The sequence below is a fragment of the Ammodytes marinus genome (genome assembly GCF_949987685.1).
Source record: "Ammodytes marinus genome assembly, chromosome: 12".
In the NCBI taxonomy this organism is placed as follows: Eukaryota; Metazoa; Chordata; class Actinopteri; order Uranoscopiformes; family Ammodytidae; genus Ammodytes; species Ammodytes marinus.
Genome location: NC_137216.1, coordinates 21,501,614 through 21,523,443, shown reverse-complemented (window position 1 = coordinate 21,523,443; position 21,830 = coordinate 21,501,614). Strand labels below are relative to the sequence as shown.

At 40.9% G+C, this 21,830-nt stretch overlaps 3 protein-coding genes across 3 annotated transcripts; 2 read left to right on the top strand and 1 right to left on the bottom strand.

Annotated features, from left to right (window-relative positions):
• Positions 1-896: 896 nt before the first annotated feature.
• gpr45 (G protein-coupled receptor 45) lies at positions 897-2,042 on the top strand (the record flags this gene model as incomplete). Its single annotated transcript, XM_080038199.1, has 1 exon — positions 897-2,042. The coding sequence occupies one exon, from the start codon at positions 897-899 to the stop codon at positions 2,040-2,042; it is 1,146 nt and encodes a 381-aa protein (XP_079894325.1).
• A 3,930-nt stretch (positions 2,043-5,972) lies between these two features.
• cUnh2orf49 (chromosome Un C2orf49 homolog) lies at positions 5,973-9,387 on the top strand (the record flags this gene model as incomplete). Its single annotated transcript, XM_080038715.1, has 4 exons — positions 5,973-6,083; positions 6,295-6,449; positions 7,113-7,353; positions 8,864-9,387. 4 exons carry the CDS (start codon positions 5,973-5,975, stop codon positions 8,915-8,917), a joined length of 561 nt encoding a protein of 186 aa, XP_079894841.1. The 3' UTR covers positions 8,918-9,387.
• An 829-nt stretch (positions 9,388-10,216) lies between these two features.
• Positions 10,217-15,071, bottom strand: fhl2a (four and a half LIM domains 2a). The gene is made up of 6 exons (XM_080038220.1): positions 14,956-15,071; positions 12,228-12,403; positions 11,935-12,109; positions 11,507-11,676; positions 11,179-11,365; positions 10,217-11,074 (listed from the first exon to the last, which is right to left on the bottom strand). The coding sequence occupies exons 2-6, from the start codon at positions 12,381-12,383 to the stop codon at positions 10,923-10,925; spliced, it is 840 nt and encodes a 279-aa protein (XP_079894346.1). The 5' UTR covers positions 12,384-12,403; positions 14,956-15,071; the 3' UTR covers positions 10,217-10,922.
• Between the last annotated feature and the right edge of the window lie 6,759 nt (positions 15,072-21,830).

The window sequence follows — 21,830 nt, the reverse complement described above, 5'->3', positions numbered from 1 at the left end:
GTGAAACATTTACACATATACATAGCAAGCGTGTATGTGTTGGAGGGTAGGTGGTGTGTGTTTGTATATGCAGCCATGTGATTATGTACAGCTAGACTGTTAATCATTTACCTCATTCAAAGCACGGACAGCACATCTCTGGGGTTGGTCCTATGGTTTATGTCCCAGTGATGTCATTCTTCCTCTCACTGAATCCAATTTACAATTATTACTGATTAATAGAACAAGGAGCAGCTGAACTACTCTGATTATCTAATGAGACACTCTGTCTGTGTTTTCTGCAGTTAACAATGTTTACTCCAGCTTTTTTAGAGACCGACTACACATCCCATTCATGCGGTGCAATTTAAAAGGGGGAGTCAGTGATTCTGGAGAACACTTGTTGTCAGAATTACTTTTTGTCAAAGTCAGTGAATATCTCCTACCTGCTACCTGTCCGTAGTTTGTGGGCGCTGAATAGAAATCTGGTAATAATACACAGCCGAAGCTCTGTAAACTTGAATGTAAACAAAGTATATATAAACAAAAGAGCCCACCATAGCTAGCAACATGCCCATTCACTGAGCCTAAACTGTGTATTAACACTGGATTTTTTTCAGCGCACACACAGGCAGGTAGGTGATTGTGTGGAGATTATTCTCTGATTTTGACAAAAAGTGATTTTTACAATCAGCATTCTCCTGAATCGTTGACTGCACCTTTAATTCATCCATTAAAATTATGGAACGTACTTGAACGTTTCATGACGTATTTTTGAAAATGCCATAAGTGGATCTTCTTGTCTTTCTATCTTAGATCATGGGGTGGAAGACCAACTGCTGGGAGACGACTTCACATGTATACCTCAACAATAATCCAACATTCTCTTTTGCTGATATCCCCCGATAATGGCTGCCATGGTTTTTTGTAATGAAAGCTTGCTGGAGGAGTGCCGCTTCATGGAGCCGGACAGAGCAGAGGAAGTGTCAGAAGTTGCGACTCCCGTCATCTCAGTCACCCTGCGCGTGACCCTGGCCACCATAATGATCTTCATGATCACTATCGGTTTCCTGGGCAACGCCATCGTGTGTCTGATTGTTTACCAGAAACCTGCCATGCGTTCTGCCATCAACCTCCTCCTCGCCACGTTGGCCTTCTCGGACATCATGCTCTCTCTGCTCTGCATGCCCTTTACCGCGGTCACCGTGGCCACCGCCGACTGGAGCTTTGGGAGCGGGTTCTGCCGGGCGTCCATCATGCTGTACTGGCTGTTCGTCCTGGAGGGCGTGTCCATTCTCCTCATAATCAGTGTGGACCGTTTCCTCATCATCGTGCAGCGGCAGGACAAGTTGACGCCGCACAGAGCTAAGCTGCTGATTGCAGGTTCCTGGGTGCTGAGTCTGTGTGTGTCTCTGCCATCTGTGGTCGGGTGGAGGACGGGTGCGGCGGGTATGGGGAGTTCCTGGGCACCGCAGTGTGTGCTGGGCTTCAGCGATTCGGTGGCAGACCGCGGATACACCGTGCTGTTGGCGGTCGCCGTGTTCTTTGTACCATTCACCGTCATGCTGTACTCTTACATGTGCATCCTTCACACAGTGCGTCGCAACACACTGCGCATACACAACCACACCAGCGAACACTCCTGCCTGCCGGCCCTCAACCAGGTCAGCAAAATGAGGCTGAGCGGGCTGAAGCGGCCCCCGCAGATCAAGGTGGACATGAGCTTTAAGACGCGAGCCTTCACCACCATCCTCATCCTCTTTGTGGGCTTCTCCGTGTGCTGGCTGCCGCACACGGTGGTGAGCCTGCTGGCCGTGTTCAGCCGGCAGTTCTACTACAGCTCTCTGTTCTACCCAGTCAGCATAGGCGCGCTGTGGCTCAGCTACCTGAAGACGGTCTTCAACCCCGTCATCTACTGCTGGAGGATCAGGAAGTTCAGGGAGGCGTGTCAGGAGTTCATCCCCAAGAGCTGCAGACTGTGTCCCAGGGTCCCGGGCCGGAGCCGCCGGAGAGTCCGGCCCAGCAACATCTACGTGTGCAGCGAGACTCAGTCGGCTGTGTGAAACAAAGAGGGACCAGCAGCCGGTCACATCACTGTGCTGTTTTTTTAACTACCACTTTTCCTAATAATAAGCAATTAGAGGCTACTCATGTCCCACTTAAAGGTGGAGTCAGCGATTCTGGAGAATGCTGCTCAAATTTTGTTTGTCAAAATCTGTGAATATCTCCTCATGATCAGCACCGTCCTTAACGTGTCTGTGTTAAAAAAAGAAGTCCACTGTTAATACACAGCCTGTAGAAGGGCATGTCTCTAGCTATGGTGGGCCCCCTTGTTTACATACCCTTTGTTTACATAACAGTTTACAGAGCCTAGGCTGTGTATTAACACTGGATTTTTTTTCTCCAGCACACACAGACAGGTAGCAGAAAGTGGGGAGATATTCACTGATGTTGAAAACCATTCTTCAGAATCCATGCTGGTTTTTAACAAAACAATCTCACCACAAGAATTAATGTTCAGTCTCAACTTTCCAGCAAACATGGATGAGAAGTTATTAAGGTGCTTAGAGATTCATTTTGTCTGCTGCTTTCAAAATCCAAACCTTCAGTTTCAAGATATATTGGTTGATTTAACGTCACCACAGTTATGATTTCTGAAACTTTACACCTGTGACATTCTGTTTTGTCAGACTGCAGTCACACATTTTCAGTCTTTGAGCAGTTGTGGAGATAATCATTCTGTTGTGATTTCTGTGATGAGTTTAACCAAAAAAAGCATACATTGTCTTTATGTTCGGTGGGGTTTCTTTCAGAGCAAAGCCTGTAAGCTTTCATCTGACTGTCATTAAAAAACAAACATATTTCATTGACATTTGAAACCTTCTGAATCTGTTATTTGAAACAACAAGTATGTCAACAGAGAGGTGTGTGTGTGTGTGTGTGTGTGTGTGTGTGTGTGTGTGTGTGTGTGTGTGTGTGTGTGTGTGTGTGTGTGTGTGTGTGTGTGTGTGTGTGTGTGTGTGTGTGTGTGTGTGTGTGTGTGTGTGTGTGTGTGTGTGTGTGTGTGTGTTTGTGTTATTGAGCTGAGAATGTTTACTTGGATGTATTATTGTTTCATGAGTGGCCAAACTGGGCGTTAGTAAATGTCCTTTTTGTAAAGTGGTTTGCATCGACAGACTGGAGTGCTTGGATGAAAAAGACATTGTATCCAACTGCTTTTTAAACTACAGTACGTCAATGCATTATGGAAATAGGTTAATGTGTTGCCGGGATACTGAATACATTGATTCACTGCGAGTGGATATATATCTTCTTCAGCTTCACTGAAGACAATATTCATAGCGGTCTGTGGATTGAATTATATCAGGTTAAAAAAAACCTTTCAAAGCTTAAGACCTGCACAACATCATGTTACACTTTATGAGTCACACTTTATATATTGATAAATTATTACTGCATTCTATTTTAGATATTTGTATGAATGCTATTAAGCTTAAAGACGATAACAGCCTCAGTCAGTCAAAAAGAGGTATTATTGCTGTACTGCACAAAACAAGAAGATGGTGCTGTTTTGTTATTGTTTTTTTATTATTTTAAGTTCGTCCATTCTTTCTTTCTATTTGAACAATAAGTTATCTGAACAAATCAGAGATGGCTGCCGTTAATCCAGAGGTCTGGAACAAGGTTATTGAGTTTAGCAAAATACTTTAGACAAGAAAAAAGGGGGGATTTGAAATGTGGTCCTAATCTTTAAATAATTAATCAAGCAACACTTATAATGTGAAAAAAGAAAAGGTGATCCTTGTTACCGTGGTCATATATTTTTTTATTATTTACCTTGCTTTCTCCATTTATTCAATAGATTTTAGCAGATAGCATTTTTTTCTGATAATCAGTTAATGTGTTGGTTCTTTCCCAATGAATTCATTAAAAATGTACAAACTTGTGAAATCTGAATTCCCTGAATCCCAGGCCGACAGGACAACACCCAATAACAGATTTACTATCACATAGGATTTTTATTTTGTATTTTTAAAACAACACATTCTCAGAATAAAAGGCATAAACAAAATGATTGGAATTCTTTGCTTGTCAGTTTCTGTCAAAAGCTGTCAGTGTTAAAAGCACAAGTTTCCCTGCCTAATGTTATAATGTAATTGAACCTTTTTCAAAAGGGTGCACATTTTTAGCAGGGTATTTTCACAATGTGCGTTTATGTGTATATATACAATCAAAACATATGTCCTCTGCTGTTTTGTGTCTTAAATTGTTTCTTTATGTTACAACTGAAGAATCATCTCTAAAACATACATGCAGACCCTTTGCATTTACTCATGTGCCAACGCATAACAACCAACGCATGGTCTCTCTTCCTCTGATAGTAATTTAGATCTCATGGTTGCTTCTACACATTACGGTCCTTACTTAATCATGCCAGGACACAGTAGGTACATTATCCAAGGCTACAACACTTTCCCACAACAGGGTCAAACAGTACGTGCTTGCTGAGGGACAGGGTTTGTGTTTGAAAAACAATTTCCTATCAGATTAAAAACCATATTACTAAAATACTGTAATTCTCACAACTGAGTCACATAGATATGCAGTTGTTAAACACATCATTGCAGGACTGCCAAGAGAAATTAGGCATGGTGTTTATAGTTAAATAAATCTTCGTAGTTGCTTCCAATTAGAGGGATGTGGATCCAAGTTGTGTTGCAGCCAGCTCATGAAGAAGAGGGACCTCTATGTTGTTAATATGCCTTCCCCAGTTTAACACAATACTTCCATGTGTTGGGCCCCCTGGCTGCCTGAAAGTCTGGGAATCTCTTGACAGGAGAAAGTGCATTCCTATTCACTGGACTGGAGTTTTGATAGGAGTTATGCTGTTCATCTCAAAGGCCTCTGCAATTCTTACAGCTGTGGTGAGTAAACAGATACTCATATCCATCAGCTGGTGAATGCATGACTCGAATTAAGATGGAACTATTACAAAAACAAAATGTCTGTTTATCCATAATTTTATTAACAAATAACTATTCTCCAACTAAATTGGGCAGGCTGTCTATTATTTTGGGCCTGCAGAACAGATGACATTTATTTGTAATTGATTAATATGTGTATTGTTGGAACAAGCCCTAGATCAAATTATCAGCAGTTGAGCTAAACAAAATTGGGGACGTTTTGCAGAGGGGTGACTTCAACGCGGGCACTGCTAAAAGATAAACATTTGGAGTATCTATTGCGTTAGTTAAAACACAAGAGAAAACATTTAAGGCTACACAACTGTACTAAACATATTAACCTCACTGAACTGTGCAATTACATCACATGTCAATGTAAACAAAACATTTAACATTTCTCTTAATGAATAACATGCATTACCTGAAACTAATAAGTAAAGGTATAATGATTTTTTTTATCATGCTTGTTTTTAAGGCCTTTCCATTGGAAAGTTGTTGTTCAAACTGCATGAGACAAGTGCAGCATTTTAGGTGCACCTAAAGAGAAATATTTATTTATATAATTACGTTTGATTTCAGTGTTGAGCTGCATATGGCACATAATGAGTATACTTAAAAACATTGGATAAAGAGAACGACATGTGAAATGAGCAACAATGAAGGATCTTGAGGATTTATTCCTGATAAAAAAAAATGCACCAATAGATTTTTTATCAAAAGGAATTACAAAACGTCCAGACATCATTAGTAAAATGTTCATGTATTTTTTAATTTATTTAACTGTTATATCAATTAGATCAGATTAATAATGAATTGTGTAAAATTGGTATACAAGAAAAGCCAAGTCTGTACAATATTTTTTTTCTAAAACTTTTATTTTATTTATTTTTTTAAATGCCACTATGCGTTTTTAATTTTTGAACAAATGAATTATAAAATAACTAAATAATAAGAAATAAAAATAAAAATGAACCGGCATACTCTGTTGTTATGACGAAGTGCATGCCGGGAAATAGACGAGCATCAAATATGGCGACTTCCACGGGAAAGGATGGGAAAGCTGTGTGTAACTCGGACGCTGATCTGTTATTGCACCCTGAGCTGTTGTCTGAAGAGTTTATGAAGCTGTTATTAGACGAAGTGAGTTACTGTTGGGAGGCAAACGTGAAAAGTGTCTTAACGTAGAGCTAAAGTAGGATGCAGGCTTATGTTAGCACACCTGTCTGTTTACATATTAGCTCATTCATTAGCAGTTTGCTGAGCATCAGGCGTCACAAGTCACATTTAATATTCGTTGTAGCATATTAGAAGGTGAGATAACTGTGTTGTCTGTCTGAACGGTCTGAACCAGAAACGTGTCAGTACGGGAGGCTGTGAGGATCGGGACCGGCTGACGGAGCTCTACCTGCGGCATGTCATGCCGCTACCGCAGAGGACTTTACCACGCAGCCGGTGGGGCAGGAGGATGGAGAAGAGCCAGGGGAGGGACACACCAGCGGGGTTCAGGTCAGACACTCACAATGATATACTTTACATGGGTATTAATGTGGTTTTAAAGGCCAGTGAGGCCGCTCAAGTGTGGCATCATGGTTCTCTGTACGTTACTGACTCTATCTTCCTGTGTACTGAAATCTGAATGATACGGTAATTCAAAATAAAATAAACTTTACCTTTTTGACTGTCACCCAGCAGTTGGTTGCATCTGTAACAGTATTTTTAAAACTCTTAAAAATATTGAATCTAAGTGTCACTTCTGATCTGATTCTGACAAATTTGGATTTGGATATCTAAAAGAAAAAAATATATAATATAATGTATTTGTCACATGCACAACAATGACTCTCAGGTTCCCTTCAATAATGCAACATAAAGAAATAAAAATATATAGGAACACACAAGTAGAGAGCCACCTGATACTTAAATGCTCGCACAAATGTTGCAAAGACACAAAAAAGAAACAATGGGAGACCCTCTATGGGTAGTCACCAAAATACCAGACCAGTACAGGCGAGTGGATTATCTCAGTGTGCTTTTAAAAAATGCCCTCACAACATTCCTTTCCTCTGTGCCCTTGCTAAAAAAAATACAGCCCTTACTATGGGCATTTGTTTAATCGATTCAAGGGTAAACAACTAATTGTATTTGTCATTGTTGTTTGGTCATTTCCAGTTCCAGAAACGATCACAATAGAAAAAGGCCCCTGATTGTGTTTGATGGCAGCTCTAATAACTCTGGTCCACTAAAAGTCAAGAAACCAGAGGGCACCACCACCACTGTGTCAGACAGGTTAAAACCTCCACCTGCTGCAAACCTCTCCAGCCCAATCCGCAAGCTGTCTGGAAACACATCTTCCTCATCCATTCATTGCATTGGAGACACAGCAAACCTGAAACGAGAAGCAAAAAGCTTGGTAGGAACTTTTTGTTCTGTCTCTTCACTTGTGCAGTGCAGGCAAATTGACTGTATGACTCAAGCAAATGTCCGTAACTACATTACTTTTGATGCTTCTATTTAATTGTATTATAAGTAGTGTTAGCTAATGTTGATATAATACTTTTTAAGGTGGAGTCAGCGATTCTGAGGAAGGCTTGTTGTCAAAATCACTTTTTGTCAATATCCTCACTAACCGCTACCTGTCTTTACTGTGTGTGCGCTGAAAAAAAATCTGGTGTTAATACACAGCCTAGGCTGTGTAAACTGGTATGTAAACAAAGGGTATGTAAACAAAAGTGGTCTACCATAGCTAGCAACATGCCTGTTTAGAGAGTATAGGCTGTGTATTAACACTGGATTTTGTTTCAGCGCACAAACATTAACAAAAGGTAGCATATTATTGTTAGGAGATTATCAAAGATTTTGACAAAAAGGGATTTTGACAACAAGCATTCTCTAGAATCGCTGACTTCACCTTGAACAATGCAGGTGATTCTTTGATATGCACAGCAGTATATTGAAAAATACAATAACTTTGCAAATAATAATTGGCACACCCTTAGAAAAACTAGAATTGTTCACACAGTGGTATGATTTAGAAGTTACAACATTATAATTTTATCAGAAAATAGAAAAAAAAAGCTTGTGCACTGGATGTTTTCAAAAGGTGCCGGTGAGCGGCAAACATATCAAGACATCAAGGAAAAACTACCACATTGTGTAGTGTGACTTGCAGGATATCATTTATTTTGAGCAACGCGTTTCGCACAAAGCTTCCTCAGGCGCTGAAGCATTTTTCCTTGATCATCATCCAATGCCTGAACTCTCAGTAAGAACACATTGGGCCAGTTTCACAGACATGGATTAAGCCTAGTCCTGGACTAAATGGAATTTTGAATGGAGATTGTCCATTGAAAGTACAATTTAGTCCAGAACTAGGCTTAATCCATGTCTGCGAAACCGGCCCTTAGTGTCTATTTGTGTCTAACTCGACGTCATTGAAAATGAGGGTCACCCCTCAATTGGTCTCTCGAGGATAAATAAAAGTTAAATGAAAAAATATTTTTTTTAAATCAATTCAGTCAGAAAACGCATGATAGCAATTTGTTATGAATCCATAAATCTTAATGGATCGGTAACGCAGTTTCTTTTTACTGAAACTTAGAATCGTCATGCTCTCAATTATTTACTGATTGCAAGCAATTTTTTTTTTTTTTTTCTCATTATCATTTTGGAGAATAATATAAGACATAATCATAAACAACCTTTTGTGATAACGGGTTAATGATCACGTCATATTGTAATAAGTACAATTATTAATAGCAACAGCCTTTTGTTTTTCAAGGTCACAATAAATAGAACTCCTTATCTTGAGAAAAAGACCATGACAAATCATTTTCAAACATGGCCGGTCTTGGCCTCTGTACATGAACATTATATGTTGATAATTTGTCCAAACACTGATGTTTCACCTTCCATCTCTTTAGGATGCAATGACTCCAGAGGTGAAGAAAAAGATCCAGCATGTGACGTGGCCCTGACATCTGACCCCTGTTCATACAGAGCTGACGGGAGCTCAGGCTCAACCCTAACGTATTTCCCACTACATGTTCTTTCCCCTTTTATAGATATCCCAGTTATTAAAACACAAAATGGATGCAAACCTTTTTACCTCTGTGTCGAAGCCGCCTCGCAGCTTTCAGTAAGTTCTGAAAACTGTCAGGACGGGGTAGGGCTCTGAAGATGGTCCTGCTTTTTGAAGTCCAGAGCTTCCTTGTTACTTTCCACAAACCTCAAGTGCCCTTAACCATCAATGATCATCAGTCAAGTCCCACACATGGGGCCTTTACAGACAACAAAACAAGCAAACATGACTTCTGTTTGCGGGGGTTATGGTCGTTGATATTCTGTTTCTGTGCACATGTTGGTTTGAGTAAGATGGATGAGTCTCTTGCCTGGGTTTTGTTCAAAATCCCATAATTGGTAGGTTGGGTTGATTGAGAAAGAAATACTATAATCTCTCATAGATTGAGTTTGTGGCTGTGATGCATATCTTAGATGCTCTAATGAGGCAGTGGTAAAAAGAAAAATCTGTTTCTTCAATGCACCTTTTTTAAAAGATATCAAACTGCAGATTAAAGGTGGGGTCAGGGTTTCTGGAGAACGTTTGTTGTCAAAATACGTACTGTGTGTGGACTGAAAAAAAATCTGTTAATACACAGTCAAGAAAAGAAAGAAAGAGTATGTAAAGAAAGGAGCCAACCATAGCTAGCAACATGGCTGTTTATTAACACTGAATTTTCTTACTGCGCACACAGTACGGACAGGTAGAAGATCATTATCACTGGTTTTAACAAATAGTTATTTTGACAACAAACATTCTCCATAATTGCCGAGTCCACCTTTAAACTGAACATGAACTTGCTGAACCAGTAGTTGGGGGTCATTTATGTTTTCTAAATGAACTCATTCCACAGAGGTTTGTCTTTTTTCAAGCCGCTGTGCGGAGTAACAGATTGGTCAGGGTTTTGAATATTAATCAGTTATGTGGTATTGTACATATGTTGTTCATAACATGGAGATTAAATCACGTCATTACACAGTTGGATTGCTTAATCTCCATTTGGACACATAGGAAGCAGGTAATTTACAATAATGTATTTCATGAATGCCTTTTAATAATTCAGGCAAAAGAAAGAAAATTGATCTAATCCAAGTACTACTTTTTGAATTGTATTTATTTAGAATTGTGGACTTTGCAGTTGCTGTCTTTGAAATGGCTGTGAACAGAGTAAATCCAAAACACACAGGAACAAGATTCAAAAAGGACTTTGAAACCATTGTCAAATCCAGTGTCATGTTTGTACCAAACATTTTTTAATAAATTGTCTCAATACAATGACTGACTTTTTAAAATAGTTTATTATTTTAGTCAGCACCTTGGTGACCTGTGTTTAATATCCCAGTTTTGTAAAATTACAGTTCTTAATGTACTTTGCGGTTAAAAATAATGAAAGGAAATCTGAGTTCCGCAATATCTCTGACCAACCAATCTGCAGTTGGAAGCATTTTGACTCCTCCTTTTTGAATGAATAATTTGGAAATTCATGTGCATTCATGCAAGGCTACAGTTAAAAGAGTAGTGACACAAGTTTTATTTTTTTAATGTGTTACAGCAGAAGTCATTCACTTAACTAATTACAGCGTCAAGCAAATCCATGCAAAAAAGCCCTCATTTTTACCACACTTCAAAGTGAATAGTCTTATATATTAGCTTTATTTTAAAATGTTTTTCATACAGTGCCTATCTGCTAACATGTTGCTGTTTCATCCATGTCAGCAGTTTTTTATTAGTAAAACTTACATAAACTTAATTTAATTCATATAACACTGTTAGTAGTTGGTATTTCAAGGCCTAAAACAATGTACATTCATAGTAATGCGTGGTGTAAGTAAAGATTCTATTGATGCTATGCTCTCCGTTCCGATAGCACTTATTGTATCTTTATATCATGTATCATAACTTTGCCAACCAATCAGAAGAAATCAGATGTCCTTGCCGCACTCCGGGCACAGGATATCATCACGTTCCGTGAGAAAGCCACGGCCAACCAGGGACACGGAGCACTTCTTACAGTTGAAGCAGTCATTGTGCCACTGGCGCTCCTCGAAGGAAATGTACTTGCTGCCTCCCAGGCCTGAAAGTCAAGAGCAAACCCATGTCAAAACAACGGAGAAACTTTTTCTAAGTGATCCTTCTCAGTTTGAGGGATAGAACAATAGATTGATATCATTCAATTACCGCTAATAGGGGTGGTGCAGGAGGCACACTTCTTGGCATACAGGTTGCAGAAGCAGTTGAGACAGTAGGCAAAGTCATCTCTAGAGGTGAACCTCTGGCCAGAGAGCGGCTGCTTGCAGCTAGTGCACAAGAAGCAGTCCTTGTGCCAGGGCTGGTCATGGTAGGTCACACCGCCAGTGGTGATAGGCTAACAAGAGGGAGCAAGAGTGACATATTGTAGTTTTTACTTTTTTTACTTTGTTTGCACATACTCATCAGAATCATGGATCTTTGAGTGAAGTCAGCTGCACTGTTGAGGTTTATGGTATGTACAGTCGCCCTGTCTAACCTTCTTGCAGTGCACACACTGCATGGCAAACTGCTTCTCATAGCAGGGCACACAGAAGTTATTGGTGTCCTTAGGGATGAAGCTCTTAGTGCCAATGGGCTGCTGGCATCGCTGGCAGGTGAAGCAGGTCTCGTGCCAGCTGTTCCCCTTGTGCTCCATCTTCCTGGAGCCTTCAGAGGAGAATTAGGTGGAGTTAGTAGGGATGCAAAGATAACAGCAATAAGACAAAAATATACAATTATAAAAAAAATTCTGGTCTTGCTTTTAAGAAAATATTACAAGAACCATCAGTTCACATAATGGATAGACGTGATCTCGATTGTTCCTTATACTGTGTACATAAATCATTTGAATCTCCTAAATGTTGCATCCATATTGGTCCCATTGTAATTCTTAGTATCAATTCAGAGGACCCCTCTTCCTCCTACCTGGCATGATGGTTTTCTTGCACTCGTGGCACTTGGAGGAATACTCATTGGAGTAGCACTCGGTGCACAGCAGCTGCTCATCCTTGGTGGAGAAGGGCTTGTCCACCAGTGAGCGCTTGCACTGGAAGCACTTGAAACAGTCTTCATGCCAGTGACGGTCCTTGTAGGACAGATCCTAAAAGCACATCAGATTAGCAGTAAGTACTATGGGCCGACTTTGATGATGATGATTTGTGTTCCAGTCAGAAAGAGCATGTCTTGGGCTCACAATTGTATTTGGTCACGTCTCTTACCCTGGTGTTGCAGCCAATGGGCTTCTTGCACTCCTCACAGGTGTTGGAGTACAGGCTCTCATAACATTTCACACAGTAGGGATTCTCCTCTCTCAGGACATACTTCTTCCCAAACAGGGACTCCTTGCAATAGTGGCAGTCGTAGCGCTCGGTCATTTTGACCCAGGGTCACTCACCTGAAAGAGAGAGGGAAAGGGAAAGAGACAGACAGACAGGGAGAGGGGGGGAAAAGTGTTCAGTCAGAAATATGTGACGCCATTTGGAAACTGAGGTAATGTTAAATATAATGAAACAACTTTTATCTGTTAAGCTTCGGGAGATAGCTTGTGTCTTGTTACTCCCATTGCATGTTGGCAGTGCCTCTGACCCAGGCGAGGAGACATTTCTTAGAGATCGTAAATACCAAGCGATAAATGTTTTCTAGGACTCATTGAGTATCATCACATTAAAGGGGTTTTCCTGTTGGCACTAAACCCCCCCTTTCATCGCTCCGATCTCTCAGCAGTCCTTCATTTTGTTCTTGGTGACAGAAGGAGAAGGTGACAGATGAGGAGGGTATATATAACTCCTATCAGTCCTGCTTAGAGACAGTCAACCTTTGCCCTGTTGCATACCGACGCTCACCATGCCACTGTACACTGATCCATCCACCGCCTCACCTCCAGTTGTCAGCACCAGATCACCGTATCCCTATCATCTTGTGTGTGTGTGTGTGTGTGTGTGTGTGTGTGTGTGTGTGTGTGTGTGTGTGTGTGTGTGTGTGTGTGTGTGTGTGTGTCATTGTGTGTCATTGTGTCAGTGGGTTTGAATAGCACTCGTAATAATGGTCACTCAAAATCTGCAGCTGTTTGTGGTCCGCCTGTTAAGCCCTCTGGTTATCCCACCTGCGTCGAAATACACTTACTCCCTGTTGACCGAGGATAGCATAAGCTAGCATTTTGTGTATAAACTAGGATTGTGTGTATATATTTGTGATACGAGGAAAAAAGCAGGGGGGGGGGGGACTAAAGGTGTAGTTAGCATTAGAGACCACCAGAGGATTTCTATGTGTCACTCACTCACAAACAAACTACTATCATTTGACTAATTTCTTGCATTTAGGCATTCCTGTTTTAGTTTGAGCTGCTCTGCTGTAATTCCCTCCATCTTGCTGTTTCATTCTTCTATTAATGATCGCTGTGTATTCCCATTTTAGTAATCCAATATGTCATCTCTGAATCTGACAGTGATTTGTGATGTTCTGGATAAGGGGCCCGAATCCTTTATGTGGCTCAAGACAAGACGTTTAATCTGCTTGTCCTTTCTGCTCCCAAGTTATTCACGACCCCTCCCACATTCCCTCATTGTCTACTGCCCCCGCCATGACTCACCTAGCTTATATAAGGATTTATCTGATTCCTAAAATAAGAAAAGGATAATCTCAAATGCCGCAAATAAAACCTTCAGCTATTCAGACACGTCATGCAGCTGTTTCCTAGCTCCTGGGTGTCCCTTTGATGCTGCCCATCTGGGAGTCTCTCGGTTCAAAGCGTGTGATGCCAAACTGAGCTTCGACCAGTTGGATGGCAATTTGATGACTGATCTGCCTGGTCTATCCTCAGAAAACTCCAGTGCTCAAAGGCACTTGTTTCATCCGGAAAATTATTTTATTTTATTTTTTATATTGGGTTGTTTTGTAAGGAATTTCAGTTGTTGGTATAGCTGAAAAGGCAATTATATCATCTTGTGTACTTAGATATATTTAGAGATTCCTTAATCTACAAGTCATTACATATAATTTCAGATGTTTTTAAGTGTTACCCCACCATCTAAAGACAGTGAGACCTCTAAAAACAGTTTTTTTACATTGATTTTCAACTCTCTGAAGTAACCATTCTGGGGAAATTTCCCGTCAATTAAATAAGTACAAACTACAGCCACTAATAAGTAAGTAACAGCCTGATAAGTGGATAATGGAATTAAATGTAATATCAAATTAAGGGGAACATTGAAATGTTTTCGATTAAATCCTGTATTACATTCCCCACTTAAAGGACATGTGATATAAATAAAAACTTTGCACTTCCAACTGACCCCTTCCAAGGACCACACAATTACAGACTACTGCACATTTACACTCTGTCTCTACCAGAAATATCTTCAGAAACCTTTCAAATCCCTTGGTTGTGATGTTGTATTATCACACCTTTTTTCACACTTGGAAAGTTTATTTTACATGGAATTGCATCACACCAAAATGCTATAAAGATCATCAAATGCTGTAAAGCGCCAACAAAGCGAGAGAACAGACCAGTTATGTGTTATAACAAGTGAGGAGCTGACACCTTGATCAACACAGTTCTGCCTGAGGAAAGGTTGAGCTTGATGAGAATGAAAGAAAGGAGGGTGGAAATGAGCTCTAGTTAACAGGGGCGGTGCAGTTTTGGGGGGCATAGATAGATGAAAAAAGTATTGAATGAAAGGGGGAGTCAGGACAAAAAGTGGTGGAGAGAAAAGAGTGGGTTAAATAGTGCAGGTACTGGGCAGGTGAAAAGAGGCGAGAACAACATGAGAGAGTGGATGTGGAGGTGACAGGAACAGGAGGATGCCAGGTGCACAACGAGAAGCTGTGCCCCGGAGACATGGAAGACATGGTGAATGAAGACCAGGGATGAAAGGATGAATGGGTGGAGAGATGGACGAGCGAAATGGATGGATAGTGGAGTAGCTGAACAGAGTCAAGTCTTACCTTCCTGTCTGAGGAGTGTGTGCCTGTGCGGAGTCTGGGGCAGACTGAGTAGGGGAGGCTCCGGGGTGAGCTGTAGTAACTCCTGATTGCATTACTCCACCCATCAGGGGCTAATTGAAAATGGGGGAGGGGCAACTGAGGGGTTGGCTAGCAGGGGGGGGGGGGGCAGCAAATCTTTTTTGAGTTGATCTATAAATACGGCAGCGCTTCACAGAGATAACCCCGGAGGCCCCCTTTCACTTGCTCATTCAGTCTACCAGCCAGATCATGTGGCCTTTTAAGGTTACTCAGTGATTCACCCACTCACTTAAACTCAACTACGTCTTCCTAATATTTTTCTTCTCTCCTCTCAACAGCCCTCCCTAAAACTGCTTCCTGGAGAAAAAGCGAGCCATTCTTCTCGACTGCTGTTTTCTTTACATCAGCGATATCTGTTATCATTATCATAACATTGCACAAACAAACACTCACATATACACAAACACACATGCATGCTGTTACATAATGCCACAATCTTCCTATGGCCTGTGCTATTTGATAGAAAGCATGCGGCAACGGTCAAACGTCAAAGATTGTTGCCCCTTTGAGATTTGTCCCTGCTCATATGTCATATCTCTCATCCGTCTACCTATATATATATTTCTCCTCACAGGGGAATATGCATTAAATCCGAACGTCCAACGTATCAGGTATAGTATGTAGACCTGGTAATGACAGACACCCACGTGGTTTCTAAGAAAATTGTATCACTATTTTCTGCAACTCCACACTCTTGTAAACACATGGACTACCCCTCTCCATCAATATCATGCTCTTCCCAAGTATTTCCTCTCTTTCTTTCTCTCTCTCTCTCCCTCTTTCCTTCCCTGTCTTTTTCTGACCTGGTGGTCTCTAGACACTCTCCAGAGAGATAATGTGTCACTAAATCCAAGAGCTCTATTTGCAGGCCGCAATAAAGAGATTGGTGTGTTGCGTGTCTGTGTGTGTGCGTATGTATGTTTAAATGTGTTTTATTGTATGCAAAAAGGCTGCCAGTCAGTCCAACGCTCTGGACCCGACTGAAATATTAAACAAAATTAGATGAAATTTGGCACAGACATTGTGTGCAGCTTCCAGTTGACGTTGGTCATCTGACTGGTTGGCATTTATGTGGTTTTGAGTGAAATGTCCCAACAACTATTAAATGGATTGTCATGAAATCTGATAGACACATTCATGTCACCTTCAAGATGAATTGTAAGAATGTTGCTAATTCCTTTACTTTTCATCTAATGTTCATCATTAGGTCAAACGTTTAATGTGTCGAAAACGTTTTATGAAAACTGTAGAACGTAGTAGGGGAGAGTGGGATAAGTTATGCCACTTTTTACTCAAAGTGACTTTAGAGTGAGGCCTTGACAGTAATGTCTCCAACTAAAATGTGTATGTATATTTCAGGATGTGATACATCCCTGGCAATAATAACTTTGGATCTGAAATAAACTGTTTAAGAAATGTAGCTATAGAAAAAAGTGGTCTTGTGGTAAAACTTGCCCCCGGTGCGGGGTAAGTTGTGTCTTTGGAGAGAATACCTTGGGGTAAATTGTGCCTTTGATATATATCTCATAAACTGTAATGCTATATAATAGCAAGACACATCCATTAGAAAATTACTAATTTAAGGTTTATGTAAAGTAAATATTTTACAAAGATTGAAGGTCAATTTTCTTAAACTAGGCCTAGCAGGTCGAGGTGGTTTTACCTGCAAAGCTCACAACACATCATCATCATTCTGGCCATCTGAACTCTCATCATCTCATCATCTCATCTCACCCTGGCTTTTCCTTCCCATTCACTATCTTACACTATTCTATGTTCTATGTATCTGCACTACTAGTTTTGTTAGCTAATATGTGGATGTCTGGGTTTTATGTCTTTTATTTTATTTTTGTTATTGTTATTTTACGTTGATTGTTTGCCTACTGAATGCACTATGTACAGCACTTTGGTCAGTGTGAACTATTATTAATATGCTTTTATAAATACATTTACAACTCACCCCAGGCCCTTGGCACAAATCAGCCCAACCCCAGCATTTTGGAAAAACTAGCATGATGCAGCAGTTTAGTGCTAACATTGTATCGACACAAAGGGTAGCAGACTAAAGCACTAAAAGATGTGTCAAATGTTTTCAAACGTGTCTATAATTGTTCAGACACAATACCATACTTTTCGGCCTACAAGCCGCGACTTTTCCCCCGTTTTTCGACCCTGTTATTACACAGCACAGTATATATTCTGTAGCTACTGGGGATGGGCGTTAGTAATCGAGTACTCGAGTACTCCTCGTTTCAAATGATCTCGATTGGTGGATGAGGAAAATCGTTTTTTTTTTTTTTTTTAGTGTTTGTAGCCTTTAGGCCGACCGGCGGGCCGCCCCTATTTTAAAATGTTATATACGTGTACAAAACGGCACAAAACGGATATAAAGTTTAACAAAATTAAATATTTTGATCCAAGTTAAATAAACTAAGCGTTGTGTCAAACAGAAACCGCAAATAACTGCCACCTCCGTGCAGCGCAGCCAGTGTGTGGTCTCCACAGCACCGCGGAGCTGAATGCGGTGCTGGAAAACTTGGAAAATCACGTAAAGAAGCCAGGCTGACTTCGGGCACATTCGAGCAAACGACATTTAAGAAGCCTTTATTATGGAATATAGGATTGAGATTCAAAAGCCGACGGTGTAACGTTCCGTTAACGAGGAATTAGTCGCGGTAATTAGTCACGGACAGGAGTGAGCATTACGCGGTTGGATAGCCTACTACTTCTACTGCTTTGGTGAGTTATTTAGCCTATCTATGTGTTTAAATTGTAGGACAATAATTGTATTGTATTTGCTGCCCTTCTTATTTTAAATGTCTATTTTGAATGTTAGCCAACTACAGCCCATGCTTTTTTTCTCTCTCTTTTTTCTCTCTCCACCGCAGACCTACTCGATCGGTTTAAATTGTGGCCCGCTTATTTAATTACTTTCAGTTAGGAAAATGTGTTTTAAACTTGTGGAAAATAAATCCTTAATATCATATGGCAACTGTGACTGTTTGACATAAGCATTGAGCGCTTTATTGCGGTCAACCGTTGTTCTGTAGACAGATGCGTTGCGTCCTAAAAATAGAAAAAAGTTTAACGAGGAATCGATTGATCCTCGAGGAATGCAAGCGATCACACGAGTAGCGAAAACACTCGTGCCCATCCCTAATAGCTACTATTGCACAAAATGGTAACACTTACGTACGTTATGCAAATATGCAACTTGTTTGTTTCTTTATATGTCCATGGTTGAAATGTGGGAGCTTCCTCAAGCAGCCATCTCTTTCCCGACAATCCCCTCTGTGCACGAACTCTTACATATGGTAATTAAACATTATAACACCTGCAGCTTATTGTCCAGTGCGGCATATAGTACGGAAAGTACGGTAATCAAAAAACCTTGATCATAGAAATTTTACTTTGAAAGGCAAAACTCAGTTTTTTGAGCTTTAATGTGCTTACATCTCATTCCAAGTGTCTCCCTTCTTTGCAGGATGAGTCAAATGGATGGCTCTTCAAAAAAATGTGGTCACGTTTCCAATTTCTTCTATGGTTTTCTAGAAACAAGGGGTGGCACTACTTCCCCGCTGGCACAACTCACCCCACTCTCCCCTACAGCTTTCATAGAAATAATCAAGTGTTCTCTTTTCATATCAAAACAAGATTTTGTTCAGTTTTTTACTGCTTTTATATGCAAGGGGCTCCACACGCTAACTGATATTACCAGGGACTTTTCCATTCCTGTGTAAATAGATAATAGATAACTAAGTTAATAGGAAGCGCCATGGTACTGGAATGGTTTTGGCACATGGCCTACCAGATAATTGCACATCCGTGCTTTGACCCCAGCTGGGAATCTTTGTCATATCCCCCTCGCTCTCCCCCCACACATTTCCTGTCTACCACATAGATTTTCCAACTTTCTAATGATGTGAAAAAATTATCCTTTTCAAAATGGTTTTGGTAGTGGCTTTTAAATTTTGACATTGATGCCGCAATAAATAAGTTTCAAACAGTCAGGTGGGACAAACAGGAAGCTGTGTTATATGGTCTAAGAGGCTAAATTGAAGTCAGATGACAGTTTGTCAGACAAAAGCAGAAGTTGTAGGCTATTAGTTCAGAGAACCAGACCGGGATTAATTTTGATTTGATTAATCCAAAAGACATGTTCATTCATGCTTTAGGTGTGCTTTAGTAAGGGTTAGGGTTAGGGTAGTCTGGCTGAACCGTTTCCGCCAGCGTCTATTAGCGCTGGCGTCGGCTAACAACGCTACGCCTCTATTTCCTGTTGCTGGCGTTCCCGTATTGAGCTCCCCCTCAAACTAGGAAACAATTCGCTCACAGTCAACCCGTGTGCTTCTGTGCAGCGCTCTCCCTCTCTCTCACTCACACACACACACACACACACACACACACACACACACACACACACACACACAGGCAGGGCCGGATCTAGGCATAGGCATTCTAGGCACGTGCCTAGGGCCCATTTCCACAAGGGGGCCCAGTGAGAAGGAAAAAAATATATATATATATTTTTTTTTTACGGTATGTGTTTTGATATTAACATCATATTATGTAAGTTATCATACAAAAAAAGGAATACAATTTTTTGGTCTGGATAGTTAATAGCCAATTAATTTATTCAGTTCATCCGAGGTTAACTTATCACTCGGTATTGAGTTTATTTAAAAAAATTGGAAATTGGGCTGCCCTCAGTTGCCCATGCACTGTGTATACTGTAGCCTATAGCCTATTTCAGCCTCATCTGTGGAAAAAAAAGATAGCTGGACAACAGAGTTCTTCTGCTTCGTTCCTCTCACTGCATTTAAGTGCATTCATAATATTAAAAAGAAATATGTCCCGTAAAAGAAAAAAAAGCACCATCCCAGAGGACACTGAATTATATTTTTTATTTTATTTATATATTATATTTTTTCTATATTAATATGTTTATGGAAAATCCATGTCTTTCTTCGATAGCTTTTATTTCTACTTCATTCGAGCCAGTATCTCCAAATTGTTTGTTCACACAAAATTCCTCAGATTTAGCCTCTTAATTTCCCTCTCAAAGTGCACCAGATTCATGCATTTCACTTTAAAAAGGTAAAAAAAATCTCTCGAGGGGGCATACCCCGGACCCCCCTAGGAGAGTCAGGATCTCGGCTGGCTACTATTTTCACTAAACTGGACATTGGAGGCACTAGGGATGAACTGGGTGTGTGAATGACATTTAACAATAGTCAATCATTTGACCACGATAACATTGGAGAGGGGGGCCCTAATCAAATTCGGCTTAGGGCCCCATGAAGGCTTGGGCCGGCTCTGCTCCCGGGTTATAATTTTAGTCGTCAAACCAGAGTTTTTCTGTGCGGCGTCTCAGACCGGCGATGTCTCACTGTAAATTTCGCCGTTACCCACCACAGAGTTCCACGCCAGGTTTCACCAGGTGAATCGCTGCTTCGCTCGCGCAAGGCTTTTGTGTTAGATCAGGCTTGCACGAGCGTTTTAACTTTATGCTGAATAAAGCATTGCACTGCACTGTTTTTCATCCAGTTGGAAAAATTGCTCCCACACTGGACTCTGCACGCACCTTACAGAAATGCTCCTGCAGTGAGCTCGCACACTCGGTTACGTTTCTCTTTACTCCCGTTTACAAACGCGCAACTCTTAAACAAATGAATGAGCATAATAGCCTACTCTTGTGGCAGTTCAAATGTACGTAGTTTTTCACCAAATCGTGAAGTATCCGTTTGGAGGGGGCCCGAAAAAATGCGGTATGCCTAGTGTAATCTTTCTTCTTAATCCGGGCCTGCACACAGGGTGTGAGAAGTCACATTACTGTAGACAGAAATAATACTGTTGACAGAAATAAAGTGTGGCGATATTTCGGGATAATAATATTGGCGGCGGTGGTCCGGGACGCAGCCTAGCCTAGCTGTCCAACTTCATTGTACAACTTCCACCGGGCAGAAATACCCTCATAAACTCTTGAAAATGAAGCGTGGGAGTTTGACTTGAGCACCGGACTTTATAACCAGCTAGATTAAGATCCGCCGTTCCCTTTCTTTGGTGATTTACAGCACAGCAGGCCGCCGATGATAATGTTACCAGAGATAACTGCGTGACTACGTGGCTAGTTAATTCCGGTTAAATTATCCCGTGAGCTCCTCGGGGGCTAAAGTGTATGGTGTCTTGACATGCTAGTTAGAAAGCAACACACTATGTGTATTCCTTTTGTCTTTAATAGTTTTTTTGTGGCGTTTGCGGGTTAGATTGAGCCATTTCTCTTACAGCCTCTGGACGTGAAGACCTTCCATCAAAATAAATTCTCCCCCCGGCACTATTTTGCAGGACACCGCTGCTGTTTCCCGGGATTAGCCCCGCCCTAGATGATTGTGATTGGTTTAAAGAAATAAAAACAGGCCAGGCCAGTTTCCCCCCGAATAGACGGCTCTAAACGGAGTGCTTCCAGACCATACTACTTGCTGTAGTTTGTTCTGGCTTTGCGAGACTAGGGTTAGGGTAACCCTTTCCTTATACAACTTTATAAATCATGCCAATGTATACATTTAACATAAGTAGCCTACTTAAGTATTTAACCCAGACGTGGGAAACACTAATTTAATTTCAGTTTCGACATGTGGTGTAAATAATACCTCAAGGGACAAATCTGTTTTATCGCCCAAGATTGCCCCAACGTGCCCTCAGTCATTGCCCCCTCAGACACCAGCCTTTGCTTCTTGCTTGTTCTCAGTTGGAACACCGTTATCCCTTCCCCCACTCGTGATCTGCATCAAGGCCTC